Below are 21,252 nucleotides of genomic sequence, written 5' to 3'. Positions count from 1 at the left end.
TTTCCTAAAATCACAAAAATTGTAGATGTCTAGTATTTGGGTCATGCATACTGTTTAAAAAATACATCAACAGAAAACTTCCTGAATGTCACTAGACAATGGATTAAGCAAACTTTTATTGAAGCTTAAATTGTGATACAGAAATACATTTCATTTAAGTCCAACACCATGAAGAGAGAAATTATGGCACCAAAATTTTCCCTCTATCATACACACTAGGATTAATTTCGATTACTATTTAATCTAGCTTTAATTTTTCTAGGCTTTATTCCATACAAATTTGTGCAGTTTTTCAACATTAGATAGAAATCTTAAATCTGTTAGAAAAAATCAGACCTCAAGCCAACAAATGTCATCAAATCTACTGGGACACTGTTCAAGAACAAAATCCACTTTGAGCATTGGTCCTCAAAACAGTACCGAAACATTAGGTACCGTGTGCTAATTACAGAATCAAACTGATCCATTTGACTGAAAGTTTCTTAAATGAAACCTCAAATCAACATGCTTAAAATAAAAGTCAAAATTTGTGTTCCAACCACTTGATTTCAAACCAAGTAGATTTTATGTTTAGAAACACTAAAAAAGTGTTTCATTAATAAATACGGAAGGAACAAAAACATCACTGCATCAATCCAGAAAGAATAAAAAAAAACCTTTGTGAGGACAAGAATATAAAAAATTTAGTCAACTTTGCTGTTTTCTCAGCTGCTTAAATCTCAGTATTTGCAAATATAGCTAAAAGATGCCAACTCCTCAAAGCCTGTATTTCTAGTCATTTCCCACTGACCAGTTTGGAATTTGTGTCTTCTTGATAGCATTCTGCTTCATTGTGTATGTCAGAATAACCTGAACAGTTCTCATTCTGGGAAGTTTCACTCGATGCTATGAATTCATGGTGAAAGGAACACCAGGAAGAGAAAGGGTTAAAGTCAGAACACTATCATAATGCATCACAAAGTCAAAGAACTTTAAGCCACAAGATGGCAAAGACAGACTCCATTTTCAACCAGTTTATGTTAAGTTGTGAATGAAAATGGTTGGAGATAGCTGCTAAAGTAAAATGTGAATCATCTGAGCTGACTTATTAAATCCTGTAAATCTAACCTTTATCTTAATTTCCTTGCTAACAAACTTAGTGATAAAAAATATTTTCTAAAAAAAAAAAAAAATGTTTTTTTTCTACAACTATTTAGCAAATTACAAAAGGCATGGTACTCATGAGAAGCTAATCTCATTTAATGGGAACACACAATGGCGTAGCCTCTGGACAGTTCTCCCAGTATACCCTAATGTAGATTTTTAAGGGTCTTCCTTCCTGATCAACAACAGGTTTATTTTTGTCACTATCTCCCAAAAGAGCCCATGTCAATATGAAAGGAGGCCAAACTCCCTTGACCTTAAGAGAAAATTAAGCCCAGGGTTCACTCTCCCTTCCCCCTCCCGGGTATAAGATTAGTATAAACCCACAGTGTTAACAGTGTATTGCTTTATTGAGGGGGGGTTGGGAGGCAAGACACCATGGTGAGGAACAAAATCAAATAAAGGAAGTACAAGTACAGGAAGCAATAATGTTAAAATAGTAATACACAAAATGGATAACTGCAATCATTTTCTTAAGAGGACTTGACTTGTGGAAGATAAACTTTAATTGCTGTTGCAAAAAACATCTGTATGAAGTAGAAACTGGTTTCAGTAATATTAGTAGAGAATATGTTCTAGAAAGTGGAGGTAACTGGATGTAAAATCCTGGCAGCAATTTAATAGAACAGTCCCAGATGATTAGGCTGAGGCCAACACCTAATGAGGACGAAAGCCTTGTCTGTGGGGAATTTTGGATGATACCTGGAGAAATATTACACTGTGCATAAACCAAATTGAATTGTTTTCACAAGTGTTGTAAAGTTTCATATAGTAAAAGGTTTTTTCTACATGCACTTCAATTTCACAGCAAGAGTGGCATAGGATACCTAAACACAGAAGAGAGCATTCATGCAAGATATCTAACTCCTTGATATAATAATGCATACAATTCAAAATGATTACACTATCATTACATCTAGGGCTTTCTGCAGCTACAAGGTGGTGGTTATGGAAAGCATGGCCCCCGATATCAATATCTAAAAAGCAGCCACCACCTCCTTCTATGTGTGTTCTCTTTTTGCGTTTTTTCTTCATTTTTATTAATCAACTCTGCTGTTGTTGCTGCTTCTTAGCAAAACTGGTAAAAACAAAATTGTAATCATTGAACATAGCGCTCTGGCAATCCAGACGTTTAAAGCCTTCAATCTTCTGGGGTGAAGAAAGCACTGTGCGACATTTAGAACTCTGGGGAGAAATTTAAATTAAGCATTAGTACTTATAATCTGAAAAAGTTATTTTCAGTCAATAAATATTTAAGACCGCTGTCTGAACAAACATGGCATTTGAATATTGTAGCTGTCTCATGGGTGGATGAGTAGGACATCCTATGTTGTTCCCCTCCCATCTACCCATCTAAACAGGAAAAAAAAAATTCATCGATTGGGCTAGATATAAATCAAGGACCAAGTCTAAACAAAGATAGAAAGCATCTCTTCTACTCATAACCTCAACAGCAATACTTCTAGATATCTGACATATGCCACCTTAGAATACGTATTATGACACGATTCACTATTCTCATTTCCTATGTAAGACTTTATTGAGAATAAGACAATTTACCTGATTTACAAACAGGGTGGTCACAAATTTTCCTGGCTTGAAGACTTCAACAACTTTCCTGATCAGGTCATCATAGGAGGTCTGACTTAAGTTTGTTTCAAAGCTAACATAAGAAAATTCTGGTTCTGGAGTGATGTGAATAGTCCAATAAGTTCCCTTAAAGAAATAGTTTTAGGTTAATAATGGAAAGGTACACTTAAATATTTAATAATTATTAAGGAAAATATCACTTACATCCGATTTCATTCCATTCATCGAATACCCACAAGGATTGAACAGTGTGGCATCAATGACAGAACCTGGTATCAGGTCACGAATTCCACTCTCCTGGGAAAGGAAAGACTGATTACATACAAATTTGAAAAATAAACTGAGAAGGAGTTAAAATATTTAGTGCCCAGGAAGAATCTAGAACTATTCTTTTTTTTTTTTTTTTTAAAGATTTTATTTATTTACTCATAAGAGACAAAGAGAAGAGAGGCAGAGACACAGGCAGACGGAGAAGCAGGCTATATGCTTAACCGCCGAGCCACCCAGGCATCCCAAATCTAGAACTATTCTTGAAAATGCTTACACGAGTGACATCCTTTGCAGTAACACCATCTTTCATGTAGAACTGGTCCATAACTGCTGGGTCAAGCTCACTCATCAGAATTTCCAGGGTTTGATCTGGCTGACTGATTACCCGAGTCTCTGGGAAATCCAAAGTATACAAGTACCTATACAAAAATAAAAAGTAGTTTCTAAAAATGACAAATGGCAATTTAAAGTAAATCCTGTAACAACCAAAAACAAAACTAAACCAAAAGGAAACACACACACAGAATGATAAAACTATGTCCAACATACCAACAGTCAGAATTCATACGTCCCATACAATATGCTGCTCCATCTGTTGAGGGAGAACATAAAATAAGTTTAACAGCTCCATTTAATAGATAGGTTTGTCCCCACTGTTCCAATGGTTAGGGTGATAGCGCTTGCCTCCTATTAGACATGTCATCAGTGAAGGGAAGTGAGTTCACAAGTAGGCAGGATGCCCCCTGTCATCCCTTAAAAAAATATTTTACTAAAAATATTTTACTGTCATCTAGAGATATACTTCAGCTACAGTGAGTGAGTCTGAGTGCTGAGAAAACTATGGTGCACCCTTCCCTAAAACTCCACTAAGGAAATAGAATTTGACCACCCATTTGTCTACATGCCATTTTATGTAATGTTCTTTTCCATATTGTTGTCCCAAAGACCCACTCAACATAGTAAATTAACTGGGAGATATTTACACTCCATTATACTCAGCACTGATACAGCCTTGTATAATTTCATATTAGTAGATAAGAATAGGATAGAAATTGGACTTTCTTTTCAATCATGCCTGTGATGGAGGAGGGGTGGGAATCTTAAATTATGCCTGGGAGTGCTTTTGTGCCAAGTTAGTAAAATCACCCTAGGTTTTCAGCCACATCTAGGGTATAACGGTGTTAGATTAGATAACCTTTAAGTTCCCTGACCTTGAAGCTCAAAAAGGAAGGTCTATAAATAAAAGCTTAGTAAATGGAAGAAAATCTTGCCAGTTTGTTTGAAGTGACACTATGATCTCACTGTGATCATTTTTAAGCCAGCTCAATTCCTAAATAGAATGCCAGGTCAGAATTTTTTTTCTTTCTTCTTTTTAAAATATTTTATTTATTTACTTATGAGGGACAAAGAGAGAGAGAGGCAGAGACACAAGCAGAGGGAGAAGCAGGCTCCATGCAGGGAGCCTGACGTGCGATCCGGGTCTGGGTCTCTAGGATCACGCCCTGGGCTGAAGGTAGTGCTAAACCGCTGAGCCACCGGGGCTGCCCAGGCCAGAGTTTCTTAACACAGATCAGCATCTTAGCATGGATGTATGAAGGCACTATGCATTTTTCTGGACAAAGGGAACAAAGTCTTCATAATCACTAAGTAGATAAAAATTAGAGCAACTGGTAAGACAAAGATGTCTCCCTCTGGCAAGTGATCAATTCATTTTCTTTTTCCACCTTTTCAACAACATTGACCTGATGTGCACGCACACTCTAAATTTGTAATCAACTTTTACGGATACTCTTAACTATATAATGCACCATACCATATTTGGATACATATGCTTTCACATATATAAAAAGATCTCTGAAAGGACATAAGGAAATGGGTTTTAATTCTATTTAAACTTACTTGGGAAAATTGCATTAAGAAATTCTATTTCTTCCTGGAAATTCCGGTGTGGGTACCCTTGGTGAGAAGGCTTCATGAAATTCTTACGAGAATAAAAGAAGCTCTGAAAAAGATAACTTCACATGAACATAGAATTCTATTACCTTTCCTAGTCAACTACTTTCTGCATATACGTATCAACATCAAATCTGTTCTTTCCCCAATGAAATTTAACATATTTCCCATTTAATATGTTTAAAAGGTAAGTGGTCTTTTGCTGGCCAATAAATAAAAAATGGCCACTTTGTTAGAGCAAGGTTTCAGACCAACATCCGTGAGAAAGGGTTATACTTTGTTTAAGCTGTGGAGAAGAATCTCAAGCAACCATGAAGAACGTAGACCACATACATCTCTTGAGTTTCTGGAAACTTAAAAAATACTCAACCTACTCATGATAGGTCATAACAACTGTAGAGACAAGGTACTTTATTTCTGGACAGTAGTTTCAGATCCGAAGCAACAATATTTGAGAGCATGTATGCATTTAGTTTCAAGAGTCAGTGATTATCCACAACTAAGCAGTTAAGTATAGAAAATTTATTTACTAGGCAAATGCATATTACAGAGCCCTAACATTTGCCTGGGGGGGAAAAAAAGATAAAATGTCTGATTACTTACTTGAATTGAGTCAAACCCACTGTAATCCCTAGCAAGTTTCAACAGGGGAACCAGTGCTTTCAGCAAGAGGGTGGTACCACATGTCTTCAAAATGAAACGTCTCTTGGAGACAAACATGCTACTCTCACTGCATTTGGAAAAAGTCACAATGTTATAAGGATGTTTAATGTATTACTGAGATGCAATTAAATCTATTACTAGATTATTTACAATGTAAAATCTATTAACTTTCACTGTCAAGATCAAGGATGCGAAGCAAAAAGGACACACTACTGTATTCCTTTCTATTACACAGAAATCATTTTAAAGCTTCCAGAACCCACAGAAAGGCCTTGAATTAGGTATAAAGCATATTAGCTCATTACAAAAACCTCCTCCTATTTCTAAGCCTTCCTCCTCACTTCACCTATCTTAGGATATTCACTAAAAATCATACTTTACTTCAGCTGTACCACCCACTCGGACATATATTTCTGCAAACATCCAATTAGGTAATAAGCTCTTTTAGGAAAGGAATTTGTTTTAATTCATTATATTCCCAAGGCCTGGCACACACTAAGCATTTGATAAACATCTGTGTATGTCCAACACAAGCTTAGTAAAAAACCAGGCACTTTGTTCAATCCAGTAGCCACAAGGTTCATTTTGCTTTTGTTGAATAAATTAGCTTTGTACCTAATAACATGCTGAATGGCTTTCTTTCATATATAACAATTGTATTTATACAGAGAAGCCAATTTTCACTTTGAAGTTCTGATATTGAGAGGCATATACTAAAAAAGACCTATCTGGGGCTGAGAATAAAGGTATAATGCTATTCTACTACTCTCTTTTACAGCTACTTCCTGCTAACTAAGGAGGTAAAGATAGCAATCATCTTGAAGAGCTATTATTAGTATGAGAGACTTCAAAACATACCACATAGGGATATCTAAAATAAACATTTTATTTTATACTATTATTTCTCAAAATAAAGTAAAAATGATTACACTACTAAGATCCAGAGGAACAATTCGCTATTCCATGTAAAGTAGGATTCAGACTGAAACTAGGTAGCTAACATTTGTTTTCGCAGAACTCACCTGAGTACATAAGCTTCCTGCTTGTCAGTTTTTGTCACACTTATGATTGAACATTGCACATCCTTCAGAAGTATGTCCCACTCAGATCTATTATTTAACAAAAAAGGGATGATTAAGTCATAATAGTACTTGCCTACTTGAGTAGAAATTACAAAGCTCTTAAACTTGTGTTCTAACACAATTTAACCCATGTATATTTGTCACATTCTTGTTCCAGCTTCTGAGTAACGTTTTTATTTCAAAAACCTATCTATACTGACATATCCAGAGTAACAAAGAGCAAACTTGAAAACTGGAAATTAAAAGCCATTTACAATTTACTCAGAAAAAAAAAAAAAAGACAAAATGAATAAGACTTGCAGAGAAGTTTAAAAGGCCCTTAAACCAAGGAAAATCTTTACCTTTCACCCACAAGCAAGTGAAGAGATTAAGTAAAATGAGATTTTTTCTTTTGCCTATCAAAGTCATCAGAAACTTGAAACATGGTTTTTGTTGGCAATTCAACATGAAGATTTTGGGCAACATTATACAACTCTTTAACAGGATCAAAAATATGCCCATTCCAACAAAGTGAAAAGTCTGTAGTATAAGGCAATGGACTAAAATGGAAGTCAAATGGGCATAACAAAAGAAATTAGTTTTAATTTTATCTGATTGAGACCTAAGAAGTGCTTCCCTCTTTAGTGTGTCCACTATAAACCGAAATATTTATAAAACAATTTCACACGACAAGCTTATAATTACCAAATTAAAGGCTTGAAATATTTTTAAGGCTCTTAATGTTTGACAGGTCATTCCTGTATACCCAAGAAAATAGCACATTATGGTTAGTTTTCTTATCCTGTTAAGACTCTGTAGAAGAAATCCTCAACAGCACAGCCAGCACAAAACCAGGTATGTTTTAGTCTTTTGTATTAAAAATCAAGCACAGGGGCACCTGGCTGGCTCAGTTGGGAGAGCATCCAACTCTTGATCTCGGGGGGGCTATGAATTTGAGCCACATATTGGGTATAGAGATTACTTAAAAAACAAAACCAAACCACCCACAAGCATAGTGCCAGTCAAACCTGTTAGCATTTTGTGCCTGTTTCATCATTTTCTAAAAAAAAAAAAATGTTTACCGGCCCAACAGGCAATTATATGACCAATCACAGAAGGCAATAATTCCTAAGTTGGGTAAATTAGTTAAATTGAACAGTACTGAGACTTACCTGAAAAAAACTCAACTGTTAGGCTTGCTAATGATTATAGAGCCTATCTGCCTGTAACTTTAACCAAGGATTTTTTTAAGTTTATTTTTATTTTTCAGAGGTGGGGGATCTCAAGCAGACACTCTGCTGACAGTGGAGTCTGACACAGGGCTCCATCTCACAACTCTGAGATCATGACCTGAGCCAAAATCAAGAGTCAGACACTCAAATGACTGAGCCACCCAGGTGCTTTGGCCAAGCAATGTTTATTAAGTGCTAACAATTAGCTTTCTTTTAAAAAGGTGCTGATGACTGTTTACATAAAGAAAAAGAAAAATACACATTAGACTGGGCCACATCTTTGCAGTTTGTTTCAAATTTTTCAAATGGTACAATTTGTTGTTGACACATCTTACAATTAAAATATCTCTGTGCTTGGTTTCTTTATATCTGGTGGGCAATAAAACCTACTTCATATAACTGATTAAGTTATATAATGCATACATAATGTACCTACTCAATGGTAAAAATTCAAGCATCGAATATACAGGTAAATAATAATACCCACTATAAGCATTAAGTAAAATTCTGCAGCACACAGGTCTCTCTTTAGAGCTTACTTAATTCAGATCTTACCTTAAAAAAAAAAATCGTATCTTACCTAATGACTTCCCACTAGAATTCAGCACTCTTGCAAATAAATATTCTCTTCCACTCACTGGACACGCTACCTTTCCAGTTACAGTCACTATTCATGCAGACTCCCTCAGTCCGTTTCACTGAGATAACTGACATACACTGCTGCATGTAAGTTTAAGGTGTGCAGCCTAAGGGTTTGACTTACTCATTTGTGAAATGATTACCACAAAAGGTTTAGTTAGGATCCATCGTCTCATATATACAATAAAAAGAGAAGGCAGAAAAAAATAATCTTTCCACTACGAGAACTCTTAGGGTTTATTCTCTTAACTTTCATGTATCATACAGCAGTGTTAACAACAGTATATTACGACTTGAATCATGTTCCGTAATGTTTTCTTTCTTGTATAAATTTGTTTTTCTCTGGATTTAAAAGCTGTCTGCTTTTTCATTTGCTTTGGTTTTCTATGCATTAACTTATCCTCAGATGTTCCCCCAACTGTTTCAACATTTCTTTTGAGTGATTCTTGGCCAAGATTAGGGTACTAAGACTTAGCTAGTCAAAAAGTCTATATACACATGGATGGGGCTTGTTTACTGTCAGCCTCCGTACAGGGCATGTGGGGGTTTCACTGGGAAACTCCCTATTAGTGTTTCTTTTAAAGTTCTTTCCTAGGCAGGTCAGATCATCCAAATATTCCATTCTCTTGCCTGGTGAGCATGAGGAATTCTGGTAGGCAAAAGAGGGTAAAGGGCTAATGATCTCTCATTTTAAGTTTTTATTCCTTATTTTCAGTATAGTCACTTTACCCCTCTCAACAGTACTTAGTTCTCATTTCAGAGAGATCCTTTGTTACTCCCAGAGAATAAACTATTATCCAATCTTCAGATCTCCTGGCATCCCCTTTCTCATCTGACTCAGATTTTATTTTATTTTTTAAAGATTTTTTATTTATTCACGAGACACACACACACACACACACACACACACACAGAGGGAAGAAACACAGGCAGAGGGAGAAGCAAGCTCCATGCAGGAAGCCCGATGTGGGACTCGACCCCAGGTCTCCAGGATCACACCCCAGGCTGCAGGTGGCGCTAAACCGCTGAGCCACCGGTGCTGCCCAAATATGAAGGTTTTTAAAAAAATCTTATTTATTTATTCATGAGAAACACAGAGAGAGAGGCACAGAGACACAAGCAGGCTCTCTGAGGGGAGAGCCCGACGTGGGACTTGATCTCAGGACCCCAGGATCACAACCTGAGCCAAAGGCTGATATTCAACTGCTGAGCCACCCAGGCGTCCCAGCCTTAAACTTTTTAAATCTAAAATTGTTACATGCTCCTTTATTGTTTGTCACTGTAATAGTTCAAGTATTTCGAAGGCAAGTTCTTGAAAAGATAAACTCCTTTAACAGAATTATCTTGTTAACAAACTTGATTATATATTCCACTTGAAGTGCCATCTCATTTTAATCTACATAAATGGAGCTTACTCGTTTCACTGCCAAATAACTTAGTTATAAGAATCCATTTATTAAAATGAACCTACATGTGATTGTTTTCTCAGTTTTTTTTCCCTGAAACACACAAATCCCCTGGAGGGATCTGCTGATGCAAACATGTTTAACTTTTTTGGTTTGAACAGAACCCGAGAGACCTGTGGGGCACTTGCTGCCCCCAATCTTTTTTCTGTGTTGTTCAGAATGGGTGACTCCTACTGATCTATCTTCATGTTTATTCACTCTTCTGTCCATTTCCATTCTACTAGAGCCCACCCTGGAAACTTTTTTTTCCCCAAGATTTTATTTATTCATGAGATCCTAAACAGGAAAAATATGGAACGCTTCACGAATTTGCATGTCATCCTCCTTGCGCAGGGGCCATGCTAATCTCTGTATCGTTCCAACTTTAGTATATGTGCTGCTGAAGCGAGCACTCACCCAGGAAACTTCTTATTCCAGTAGTTACTTTCCTGTTGCATTTTAAAGTTCCATTTTCTATTTCTCTAAGACTTTGTCTTTTCCTTTTAAGCCTACTCACTCTTCTTATAGAATGTTTATGACAGCTGTCTCTAAAGCTTGATTTGCATCCCCTTGAGGCTACAGTCTTTTTCCTTTGAGGGATGCTGAGAATTTTCCTGGTCATTCGTAAGTTGAACAATTTACAACTGCATCCTGAGCATTTTGATCATGTTACATAATTTTATTTTATCTTTACTTTTTTATTTTTGTTTTTTAGTTTTGTTAAATGTTACAGAATTTTAAATCTTGTTTCAATCCTATGGAGCATGTTGATTTTAAAAATTGTTTTAGCAGGCAACTGAAACGGTTAAGCTCAGTTTTCAAGTTTTTATTCAGCTTCTCTGGGTTATGTTATAGTTTCACATTTTAGTTACAAAAGCCCTTGTCATGGTACTCAGATCTGCCCTGCTTTCGTGTCACCCAGTGACCAGACTGGGACTGGGGAGGTGATCTATCAGTTTTCAAGACCTCTGACATACTGTTTAAGATCAGAGATGTATACAGGAGCAGCTGAGTGGGGTTTATATAAATCTTTATGGGATCACTTTCTTCACCGCTCTCTCCTCCCAATAATCTTGTTGACAAGATTCAGGGTGGGGGGCCCAATTCTTGGTCCTCTGGGTAGGAAGCCAAGGTTTTAGTTTGTTCACGGGCAGCAGGCTGCCTAGAACTATCTGTCCCTCTGGGGCCAAACAGGTAAACGACAAAAGGGAAAAGAGGAATAGAGATATCCTTGATGTTCTTTACTCTGGTCAAAAAGGGGTCCCTCCTGCACCTGGAGTTTTAGGCATCTGTCTGGCCACAAGTGTGGACACAGGACTGCCAGTGTTGTCGGTAGAACATATACACAAAAAGCAAAGCAATAAAAAAAAATTTAAAAAAGGATTTTCCCTACTCTCTCTGACCTGAAGACGCCAGAAAGGCCCAGCCCCCTTCCTTCTCTGTAGACCAGAAATAGAGGACCTCTCTTGGAACTCTTTTTGTCTGTACCTAGTGTGCAGTTACCAGTTTCTGGCAGCTTTTCAGACCACCCCAAGAGATAATGAAAAGAAAAGAACAGAACAGAAGAAATCACAGTTGTTTCAGTGGTATTTTGAATTATGGTTTCCTTTCTCAATTCACCTGCTAACATTTAATTTTCAAAGTCCTTACTGTTCCATGCATTCTGTCCAAGGTTTGTAGTAAATACAAGAGACAGTTGTAGAGTGTGCTTATTCCATCTTGAGGGAAACCAAAATGCTCTTACACTCATTCACCATTAAGAACTTTTCCAACCAAACTCTTCCTCACCTAATAAAAACCCTCTAGCATTTTTTTCAAAGTCATGGCATGTGAGAATGCTGTTGCTTCAAAACACCTTAAAACATAGCTGAGTAAACAACCAAAAAGACAATCTTGAGAGCTAACAGGCTCAAAAAAAGAAACCAAGGGCACGATGTAAAAGAAAACGGAAAAAGTCAATACAATGCTATACATGTATATAAAGAGAAAGCTGAAAAACCCACACCAAAAACAGCTGAGAATTTTAGTCAATTATTTTATCACATTTCTCCCAGGAAAATAAGCCTTGTTTTGTAAATAAAGGTTTACTGGATCCTAGCCACACCCAGGTCACAGCAAGTGCCCCCCAAAATAGGATGTTCTTTACTATTAACAGTACATGGATGGAATAAACTTAGATCACCACGCGGGAGTTGCAAAGCATTAATGGTATATTTTACTATATTTGAAATTCTCTTAAAGAATCTGTGTTTTAATAAAGACACAAGTTGGGGGCATTTACAAGGGCAAAGATTACACTAAAACGACAGGCTTCTGAAGGTTATCTGATCAAACAAAACCCAAAAGGGACAACTGACTACATTTTTAAATGTAGTATGTAAAAAGTAAATGCCACAGGTCAAATGACCTTCAACAACAGAAGTGCCAGGACTACAAATTGGGAGAAAAAGCCATCCAACGGGTGCTGAGAAAACTGTCCACACAAAAAAATGAGGTTGGATCCTTACCTTACACCATCTACAAAAATTGATAGATTAAAAACCAAAACCAAGACCTAAAACTACAAAAGTCCTAGAAAACAGGGGAAAGCCTCAGGACACCGGATCTGGCAATGCTTTCTTGGTTATGACACAAAAAGCACAGGCGGCAAAGGCCAAAGTAGACAAATGAGACAATATCAAACTTAACTTCATAGGAAAGTACTCAACAGAGTGAAAAGACAATACAGGAGAAAATACTTGCAAATCATATAGGTGATAAAAGGTAAACTTCCAGAATATACAAGGAACTTCCCTAAGAGTAAAAACCTAATGGTGCATGCTTGGCTGGCTTAGTCGGTGGAGTGTGCAGCTCTCGACATGGGATTGTGTTTGAGCCTCACGTTGGATACAGAGATTACTTAAAAATCTTGAAAATAACTACGTGATGCAGCCATTACAGAAAAACAGTATGGATGTTCCTCAAAACCTTAAAGATAGAACTACCATCTGACTGATCTGGTAATCCCACTTCTGGGTACAGATCTAAAAAATTCAAAACAAGGTCTGGCAGAAGTATGTGCACACCCACACTGTTGTTCACAACCGACAGGAGATGGAAGCAACCTCAATGCCCATCAAAGGATTAACAGATAAATAAAATGTGGTATGTACATAAAACATGGATAAATCTTGAGGACCTTATGCTATGTGAAATAAGCCAATCATGGAAGGACAAATACTGTATGACTCCATTTATGAAGCACTCATACTCCTATGAAGTATCTAAAGTAGTCAAAATCCTAAAAGAAGATGGTTACCAAGGATGGGGAAGAAGAGGGGGGAAATTAATGGCTTTAGTTTCAGTTTTGCAAGATGAAAAAGTTCTAGAGAACTGTTGCACAACAATGTGAATATACTTACAATACTGCCCACTTAAAAATGGCAAACTAAGATGTTTTTAAATCACAATCTTATAAAGTAGACGTCTGAGGGAACAGAATGTTGCTGGCAGGTGGAAGAAACCCATTAAGCAGAATATCACTCTCATCACCCAGAGTTGGATCCTAACCTCAGATCCAGTAGGTCAGATACGCTGCAGATGGTGCCTAAAAATTTGCATTTAAAAGGCCTCCTTGTGAATAAAAACTGGTTTCAGGGTTACCAAGTAATTCATCCAAAAAGTCACACAACTATGTGAAGTTTCCCTGAGCTGCGACCTTAGGTAACAGCCTAATTTTAGTGACTCTCCCCTTACCACATTACATTCAGGCCTCTATACCTTACCCAAGGTTATTAGTCTTTGGGCCAACATCATCCTAAAATAGATTATTCTCTATCAAAGCTGAGACTGACCAGAAGTTAAATTCTGAGTATACCCTTCCCTTGAGTTAGGGGCAGTTAGTTCAGATATCCAGAAAAATAAAAGCCTTCCCCTTTTGTTCAAAGAAATCAACTGAAAATACACAGTGCTAATTTTAATTACAGTATTAAATTCTCTCTCACAAGCTTTAAAATTTAAATCACTATTAGTATAATTACTGCTACATTCAGTTGATTATTACTTTCAACGCGAACAAAGAAAGGGTGGTTTGGGGACAACAGTTCAAAGTCTTTCAAAACTTTTGTGAAGAATGTAACAAGAAGCTTAATTCAATAAGAAGCTTTTCTACTTCAAAACATTTACACTAAAAGGTTTCTTGGCAATGGGCTGTCAATTTCTTCAATGTAAAATTACTGATCCCACTACTCCTTAGGGCTTTTTCCAATGTCAACAGTATAGATTCTAGTTTTTAGTTTCATGTTAACTGTGCAAATAATACACCTCTAACCATCCTATAGTTAATATTTACTCTCTTCACCTCCACTACAATTTCCCATCTGAACCCACCTCATTACTAAGAATAAAAGCTCAGGATTATGAATTCAAAAGCAATAATCTTTCTTCCCAGCAAAAATTTTTATTTTCTAACAGACTTCCTCCCCATAACTGCCATTTCCTATAACATAAAAGGCTTTTGTTTGGTCCAGCAACCCTAAGACATCTTAATATATGGTCACTGATTTCTATTCACATCCTTTTGAAATCTGAAAAAACTGCTAGAGAACCTGCAGTTTACCACCCCCCCCCCTTCCTTTTACATTAACTTCAAGCAATGTGTGAATTAAGTCAGTTTTAGAATGTCACCAACTCCTTTATTCATATGGATATACTGGACTGGTGCTTTTCTTCAATATACTGTTAACCACTATTCTTCAACCGGAGTCAGTGAAGATTTTCCACTCTCCATTTACTTATTTTTACTTTTTTAGAGAGGGACAGAGAGAATCTTAAGCAGGATCCAGGTCTGGTGTGGAGCCTGATGGGGCTCAATCTCACAACCCAAGAACAAAAACCGGGTGCCTGGGTAGCTTGGTCGGGTAAGTGACTGACTCTCAATTTCAGCTCAGGTCCCAATCTCAGGGTTGAGATCAAGCCCCCATTGGGCATGGAGCCTGCTTAAGATTCCCTCTTTCCCTGGGGCACCTGGTGGCTCAGTCAGTTAAGTATCTGACTTCAGACAAGGCCGTGGTCTTGGGGTTCTGGGGAATTGAGCCCCGTGTTGGGCTGTGCACCTGGCAGGAGTCCGCTGGTCCCTCTCCCTTTCTTCCCAATAAATAAAATCTTAGAAAAAAAAAAAAAATCTCCCTCTGCCCCTCCCCCAAACTCTCTCAAAAAACAACAGAAACTATATAATGTACCCATTGTCTCTCTTGAGAAGTTAGAAAAAGATTCTGTGTTCTGTAATTTGATTAGATTACACTTAAGATACTACCAAACAGCCTACCGGAGAGTGGGAAATGTTTAACAGACAAGTTCTAGATTGACTTGGGAGTTAAAGCTTGGAAAGAGGAGCCAATTTTGCTTCAAGTGCACTGAATTCCCTCATACTGTATTAAAAATAAAATTCCAGATGGAATGCTGATCTAAACATGAAAAGCAAAACGAAATTTAGGAGGAAAAAAAGAACATCTTCATTAATCTCAAATAAGAAGAGGTAGTATAATAGGATGCAAAACTGCTAATCAGAGGCAGCTGGCTGACTCAATGGGTAGAGTATGAAACTCCTCATCTCTTAAATTCAACCCCATGTTGCATATATAGGTTATTAAAAAAAAATTAAAAGCCTGCTAAGCATTAAAATGGAAAATATTTTTAAAAAAATAAATAAAAAATAAAATGGAAAATATTGATAAATTGGAATACGCTAAAAACTGTGTGCTTCTGGGGCACCTGGGTAGCTTAAGTGTCTGCCTTCAGCTCAGGTCATGATCCCAGAGCCCTAAAATGGAGCACCCGCGCCCCCACCTCCTTGTTGGGCGCTCCCGGCTCAGTGGGGAGTCTGCTTGTCTCTCTCCCTCTGCCCCTCCCCACCACTCGTGGGTACTCAAATATATTCTAATAATCTTAAAAACAAGAACAAAAACCCTACGCACTTCTGTAAGGGATCACAAATAGAGTGAAAGGGGATGCTATGGAGGGTACAAGAGATCTGTAACACATCCCCAATACAGGTCTCCTACAAACAGAAGGCATTCCAAAAGAATAGGCAGCATTTCACAAATGGCAAGTTCGGATAGGAAAGGATGCTCAACTCCCATTAGTCTGAGGAGATGTACACACTATTTTACACCCACAAGAGCTAAAATTAAAAAGATAATACCCAGTGTTGGATGAAGATACGGAGCAGCTAGCACCCTCATGCTGGATACACGCACACCTTAGGGCTTAACTCTTCTCCGAGGTGTGTGTGTGTAACAGAAAAGCATACTTATTGTTCACTAAATGACATCTGTACACAGCAATATATTTGTATTAGCAAAGTGGAATCTACCCACTAACAATACGGCGAGAAAACTGGTACACGGACATTAAACCCTACACAAAACGTCAAACATGTAAGGCTGACCAAGGGGCCTCATGTGCCGATGCATACTAAATGATTCCACATTATTTAAAGTTCAAAACCAGGTGAAGTTGGGAGGAGAGGGTACAATAGTAACTGGAAAACAGCGCAAGAGGGCATTTTCCTAGAACATCTATGATCTCTTTAATATCTAGCATCTATAGGAAGACCCTGTAGGATATTTGTGCCTTCTGCTAATCCTTTCCATGTCCTTAGATATTTTTTAATTCAGTCGATTAATGTCTTCTTCCAATTCTGCCTTTATTTGCATTTTAATGGAATTACTGAGTGGGGATATGGAGGCTTTTACATTTTTATCATTGAAAAATAAAGCCACTGAAGATGGATTACGGAAAAATATACTGTAACAATACAAACTAAAACTCCCCAGTGACACTATCTCCCCTATCTAAATAAAAATACATCAAACTGTAGGACACCCTTTACCGTGTAGCCTTTTAGACTCCAACCTGACAATTTCTTCTCCAGCCCCGGGGAGAAAATAAACACACTTTATCCTCACAACCCAAAGGTAGGCGCACCATGGTCTTCATTTTAGCAACGAGGAGATATAAAGGCTGTCTGAATTCAAATTTGGATATTCCAAGGCAATGCACTTCAACCATTTCATTATGATTATTCTTCTAGGTTATAACCCTCCTCTGGGGCCCACAACGCCGAACTCCTCAAGAAACCCGAAGCAAAGGGTCCCTGTGGCCAGGCCATTGATTTTAGGGGATTTACCTAAAGTGTTGACAATTTTTCACATATTTTTATCTTCTAGCATATAACCTAACCGAGCATCCTTGACACATCAGAGAAGTTGTTCCTACAGAGGTGGCCAACGGGCTTCAGTTAAATGAACAAGAGTTTTCAGTTCTTACCTGCTCCATGCACAAAAACTGAAATGTGATGTAAACCCTCACAATAGTGATTTAACGGACGCTTAGGGTCTATAAAACGTTCTGGCACTAAATCGCGAACAAATCGGAACATTCTGCCCTCGAAGGTCCAACTTTTGTCATCATTTTAAGAGCCACAGTGATTTCAGGGGCCGAAAGTACAAAGGAAAAGTGGTAAGTGGTGCTCGGACGCCGAAAGGCGGGCGGGCGGGCGACCCTCTCAGCAGCCTTTCTCCCCTCTCCTTAGGTCCAGAACGGCTCAAGCTTCCATCGTGGCATCTGCCCTAAGAACTTGGGGGAGGAACCACCGTCCTTCCTTTATTGACGGTGTGTGCCCACGCAGGCAACAAAACGCGCCGAAGCGGGGCAGGGCAGGGCAGAGCAGAGCCCCCGCCGTCCGCCCGAGGCCCGCTCGGCAGCCCCGCCGGCTCGGCCCCGCCGCATCACCGCCACCGGGGAGCCCCCCTTTGTGCGCTGGAGGAGCGCGAGGAAGGGCTCCCCGGGGGGCTCCCCGCGCCGCCCGCCGCCCGCCGCCCGCAGGGGTCCCGCGGCACGTGCCCGCCGGGCTCCCCCGCTCCGGCCGCGGCTGCTTTTTGTCGGGGACGGCGGCGAGCGCAGCCCGCATTCCTGAGCCGCCCATTGGCCGCCGCCCCGGGGCCCGGCTCTCGGGCGGGCCCGGGCGCCCATTGGCCGCCGCCCCGACGAGGCGGCCGCGCCGGCTCCTCCGCACTCGTGCGCCGCGGGCAGGCCCGGCCCGGGGACCACCTCCGGGCGGTCTCTCCGCGGTGCCCCTGCGGGCTCGGGCCTCGAAGGAATCGGTCCCGCCGCGGACGGGCCCTGCCCGCGCGCGCCGACGCCCTAACAGGTTACACGGCCGAGGCCGCCCCGGAAAGGGTTTGGTGCAGAGCACGTTACGGGGCGGCCGTGGGGCCCGGCCCTGCGCAGCGCCTCCCGGGCGCCACATGCTGCCGGCGCCGACCGCGGGCGGGAGGCCTGCGCGCCAGACCCGCAGCGCGCGGGGAACACCCGCCCGGGCCCGCGCCCGCGCCCGCGCCGCCCTCCGCGCCGCCCCCCGCGGGCACGCCCCAACGGAGCCGGCCGGGGCGCCACACCTGCCGGGCCCGGGCCGCCCTGCCCGCCGCGCGGGGGACGTTACCTGAGCACGCGGCGCGCCGGCCTGCCTCCCCCTTCCCCTCCCCCCTCCCCCGGGCCGCGCCGGGCCCAGCAACGGCGGCGGGAGGAGCCGGCCCCGGCCCCGGCCCCGGGCGGACGCGGCCGCCCCCCCACTACCCGGGCCCCCGCACGGCCACCCCGCCCGGCCCCGCCCGCGGACCTGCGCGCCCCCACCTGCCCGCCTCCGAGGCCGCGACAGCCCCCGCGCACCCACCTGGGGATGGTGCGAAGGTCTCCAGATCCTTGGCTGGCGTCGGGCTGCTGCCTGGAGAACCACACCTCCAGCAGCTTCTCGGTCCCTTCGAAAAAATGTGCAGCTTCCATCACCGTGAGACTAGCGAACAACCAACAACCACAGAAAATCAACTAAAATTAAATTTCTTCTCCCGCCGCCGCCGCCGCCGCTGCGGATTGTTCCAGCTGTGTTACTAAAGTTCAGGTTCCTTTTTTTTTTTTTTTTTTGCTATAATTTTATATTAACTTTTTTTTTTTAAAAAAAAAGGATTAATAAAATTTTCCCGGCTTTTTCTTTTTGTGTGTGTGTGTGTGTGTGTGAGCGAAAGTTGAACGTGAGTCTGTTGGAAATAGAGGCAGATACAGTTCAGTTTTCTTGTAGTCCGCTGTTTCCCCGTTAGAGAGAGTAGAGCGAGCGCTAGCTAATGTCGCCGGCCATACTGTGGAAGCGAGGGCGCTGCGTGAGCGCCGCCCTTATATACCCCGTCTCCCCCGAAAGGCCAGGAAGTGACGCAACGTCCCGCCCCCCAGGCTCATTGCTGCCGCCGCCTGTCAATCAGCAGCTACGGAGTTGCGGCTGGCTGGAGGCCCGCCTGCCCCCGAGCGCGGGGAGCTGCCCGCCGCGCTGCGGTTCGGGCTCGCGCCGGCCCCTGGGCGGGAGACGGCGCTGTGGGGTCCGGTTGGGGATTAGGCGCCTGGGGTCGATGCGGAATGGGTGGGGAGAGGGCGAAGGGGGGTGAGGGGAGGCTGCGCCGCGCTGCCTTAAACAACCGGTTTGCAGGGAACATGGGTGGGTCCTCCGGGAGGGCCGGCGGGGCCGGCGGGGGCGGTGGCCGCTGCTGGGATGGCGCGGTGCTCCTGCTCCTGCTCCTGCTCCTGCTCCCGCCCCCGCCCCCGCGCAGCTCCCCGCGGCTGCTGAGCCCCGGCCGCTCGCAGGTGCGCTCCCCCCACGGCGAGGGGAGCCACGCATTTGCAACTCCACGTCCGCCCGTGGCGCGCGTGCTGCAGGGGTCGCGTTTGGAGGCGGCTGGATTCCGCTGCTGCTCGTGCCTTAGCCGATGTGCTTCGAGAACGCAGCTCCCGACCCGTTTACACAATAGCCCAGAAGCGTTGTCTCCCTGTTTAAAAAAAAAAAAAAAAAAAAAAAGGGAAAAAGCAACGTGGCGGCCAGCCCGGGAGGGCTCGGGCTCTCCCCACCTCCGACCATGTGGCTCGCCCAGCCCCGAGCTGGCCGAGCGGCGCGGCAGCTGCTGTGCAGCCCTGGCGATCCCGTGCTCCCTTGGGTCGGTCGGTGGGAATTTATTTTGCAAGGCTCTTTCTAGAAACCGGCTTATTAAATATGGCCTGAAATTGTTTGATGTTTTTCTTTCAGTGTTCTCAAACTGATGAACTAGTTGAAAGCACCACCCCCTCCCCCCGCCAATGTACAGTGATATCATCCCACGTGCTTCAGGAAAATTTACATGGAAATTCATGGAACAGGCATCTGACCTATCACTAGCAGTGATTTAAAGAAGTATGAATTGAAAGAAAGAAGCAACCATACACTTAATACTTCAGTAATCAACATAAACTGTAAAATGGTTGGCAAGTCGTAAGGGTTTAACCCGAGGTGGCAAAATTGTGACCAAGTCATGACTTTTACTCGGGAATATGGGAGGAAAAAAAAAAAAAAAAAAAACCCAGCCTGTCCTAAAAATTACCATTGTCATAACACAAAAGACTTTTCCCCCTATTGTCCTTAGAGAAAGACTTCTTTTAACGGAAAGTGAAATGAGATAATGTTTTAAGCGTGAAAAACCTAATGAAAAAGATGTGGTTTGAGTTTGCACTCTAGATTCCCTCCAGCGTAGGATTTGTCTTACAAGAACGTGAATTTGTTCACATTTCTCCATGAAACCTGTTGAAAGAAGCTATGTGTGGTGCGGTAGGTATATAGACTACTCTTACCATGTTTTTAAAAGCTTCCAACTCAAACTGGGAATTGGGACAAAAGATGAATGTTGCTTATTTTATGATAATAATAATTCAAAGAGAATGTGGTGGTTATACTTGGAATAAAGATAAAAGAAGTATTTATGTGTTTTACAAGCTATTCAATTATTTGATGGTTGCTTATTGAAATGAAGAATCTCTCTACTAAACCACCTCAAACACTAATTGTGGTGTAAACATAATTTGGCTTATAATTGCTTATAATTAGTTGCTTTTCTATTACTATTATGCTTTTTCCCAATGCAATTTAAGTTAATATAAAAGTGCCAAGAATCTTGGCAAGGTAAGTCTTTGTTAATTTGATAGAGGATAATTGAGTGTCTACCAATTGAATTGGTCCTTTGTGAAATTTTTCATTTTTCTTAAGCATCATTACCATCTTGAGGCTCAAGTCCCTTGTACTACGTTACGTTGTTCAGTTAATCTCATTTAAATATTTTGCTGAACTTAATGTGTCCAAAACATATCTTTGGCCCCCTCAGATGATTTAACACAGAGCAAGCCTGAGTAATTTTTTTAAAACATAAA

General features: G+C 41.2%; 1 protein-coding gene and 1 non-coding gene across 2 annotated transcripts; both read right to left on the bottom strand.

Annotated features, from left to right (window-relative positions):
- Positions 1-99: 99 nt before the first annotated feature.
- Positions 100-19,581, bottom strand: AMD1 (adenosylmethionine decarboxylase 1). Its single transcript, XM_026005807.2, has 9 exons — positions 18,710-19,581; positions 6,642-6,728; positions 5,560-5,686; positions 4,903-5,005; positions 3,553-3,595; positions 3,278-3,422; positions 2,938-3,030; positions 2,704-2,859; positions 100-2,328 (listed from the first exon to the last, which is right to left on the bottom strand). Exons 1-9 carry the CDS (start codon positions 18,817-18,819, stop codon positions 2,188-2,190), a joined length of 1,005 nt encoding a protein of 334 aa, XP_025861592.1. The 5' UTR covers positions 18,820-19,581; the 3' UTR covers positions 100-2,187.
- Positions 10,303-10,409, bottom strand: LOC112925219 (U6 spliceosomal RNA). The gene has a single exon (XR_003236044.1). It is a non-coding gene; the product is annotated as a U6 spliceosomal RNA (small nuclear RNA).
- Positions 19,582-21,252: the final 1,671 nt, after the last annotated feature.

This window comes from Vulpes vulpes, chromosome 1 (genome assembly GCF_048418805.1).
Source record: "Vulpes vulpes isolate BD-2025 chromosome 1, VulVul3, whole genome shotgun sequence".
NCBI lineage: Eukaryota > Metazoa > Chordata > Mammalia > Carnivora > Canidae > Vulpes > Vulpes vulpes.
Note: the sequence above shows the minus strand (reverse complement) of the source record. Positions and strands in the feature narration are given on the sequence as shown.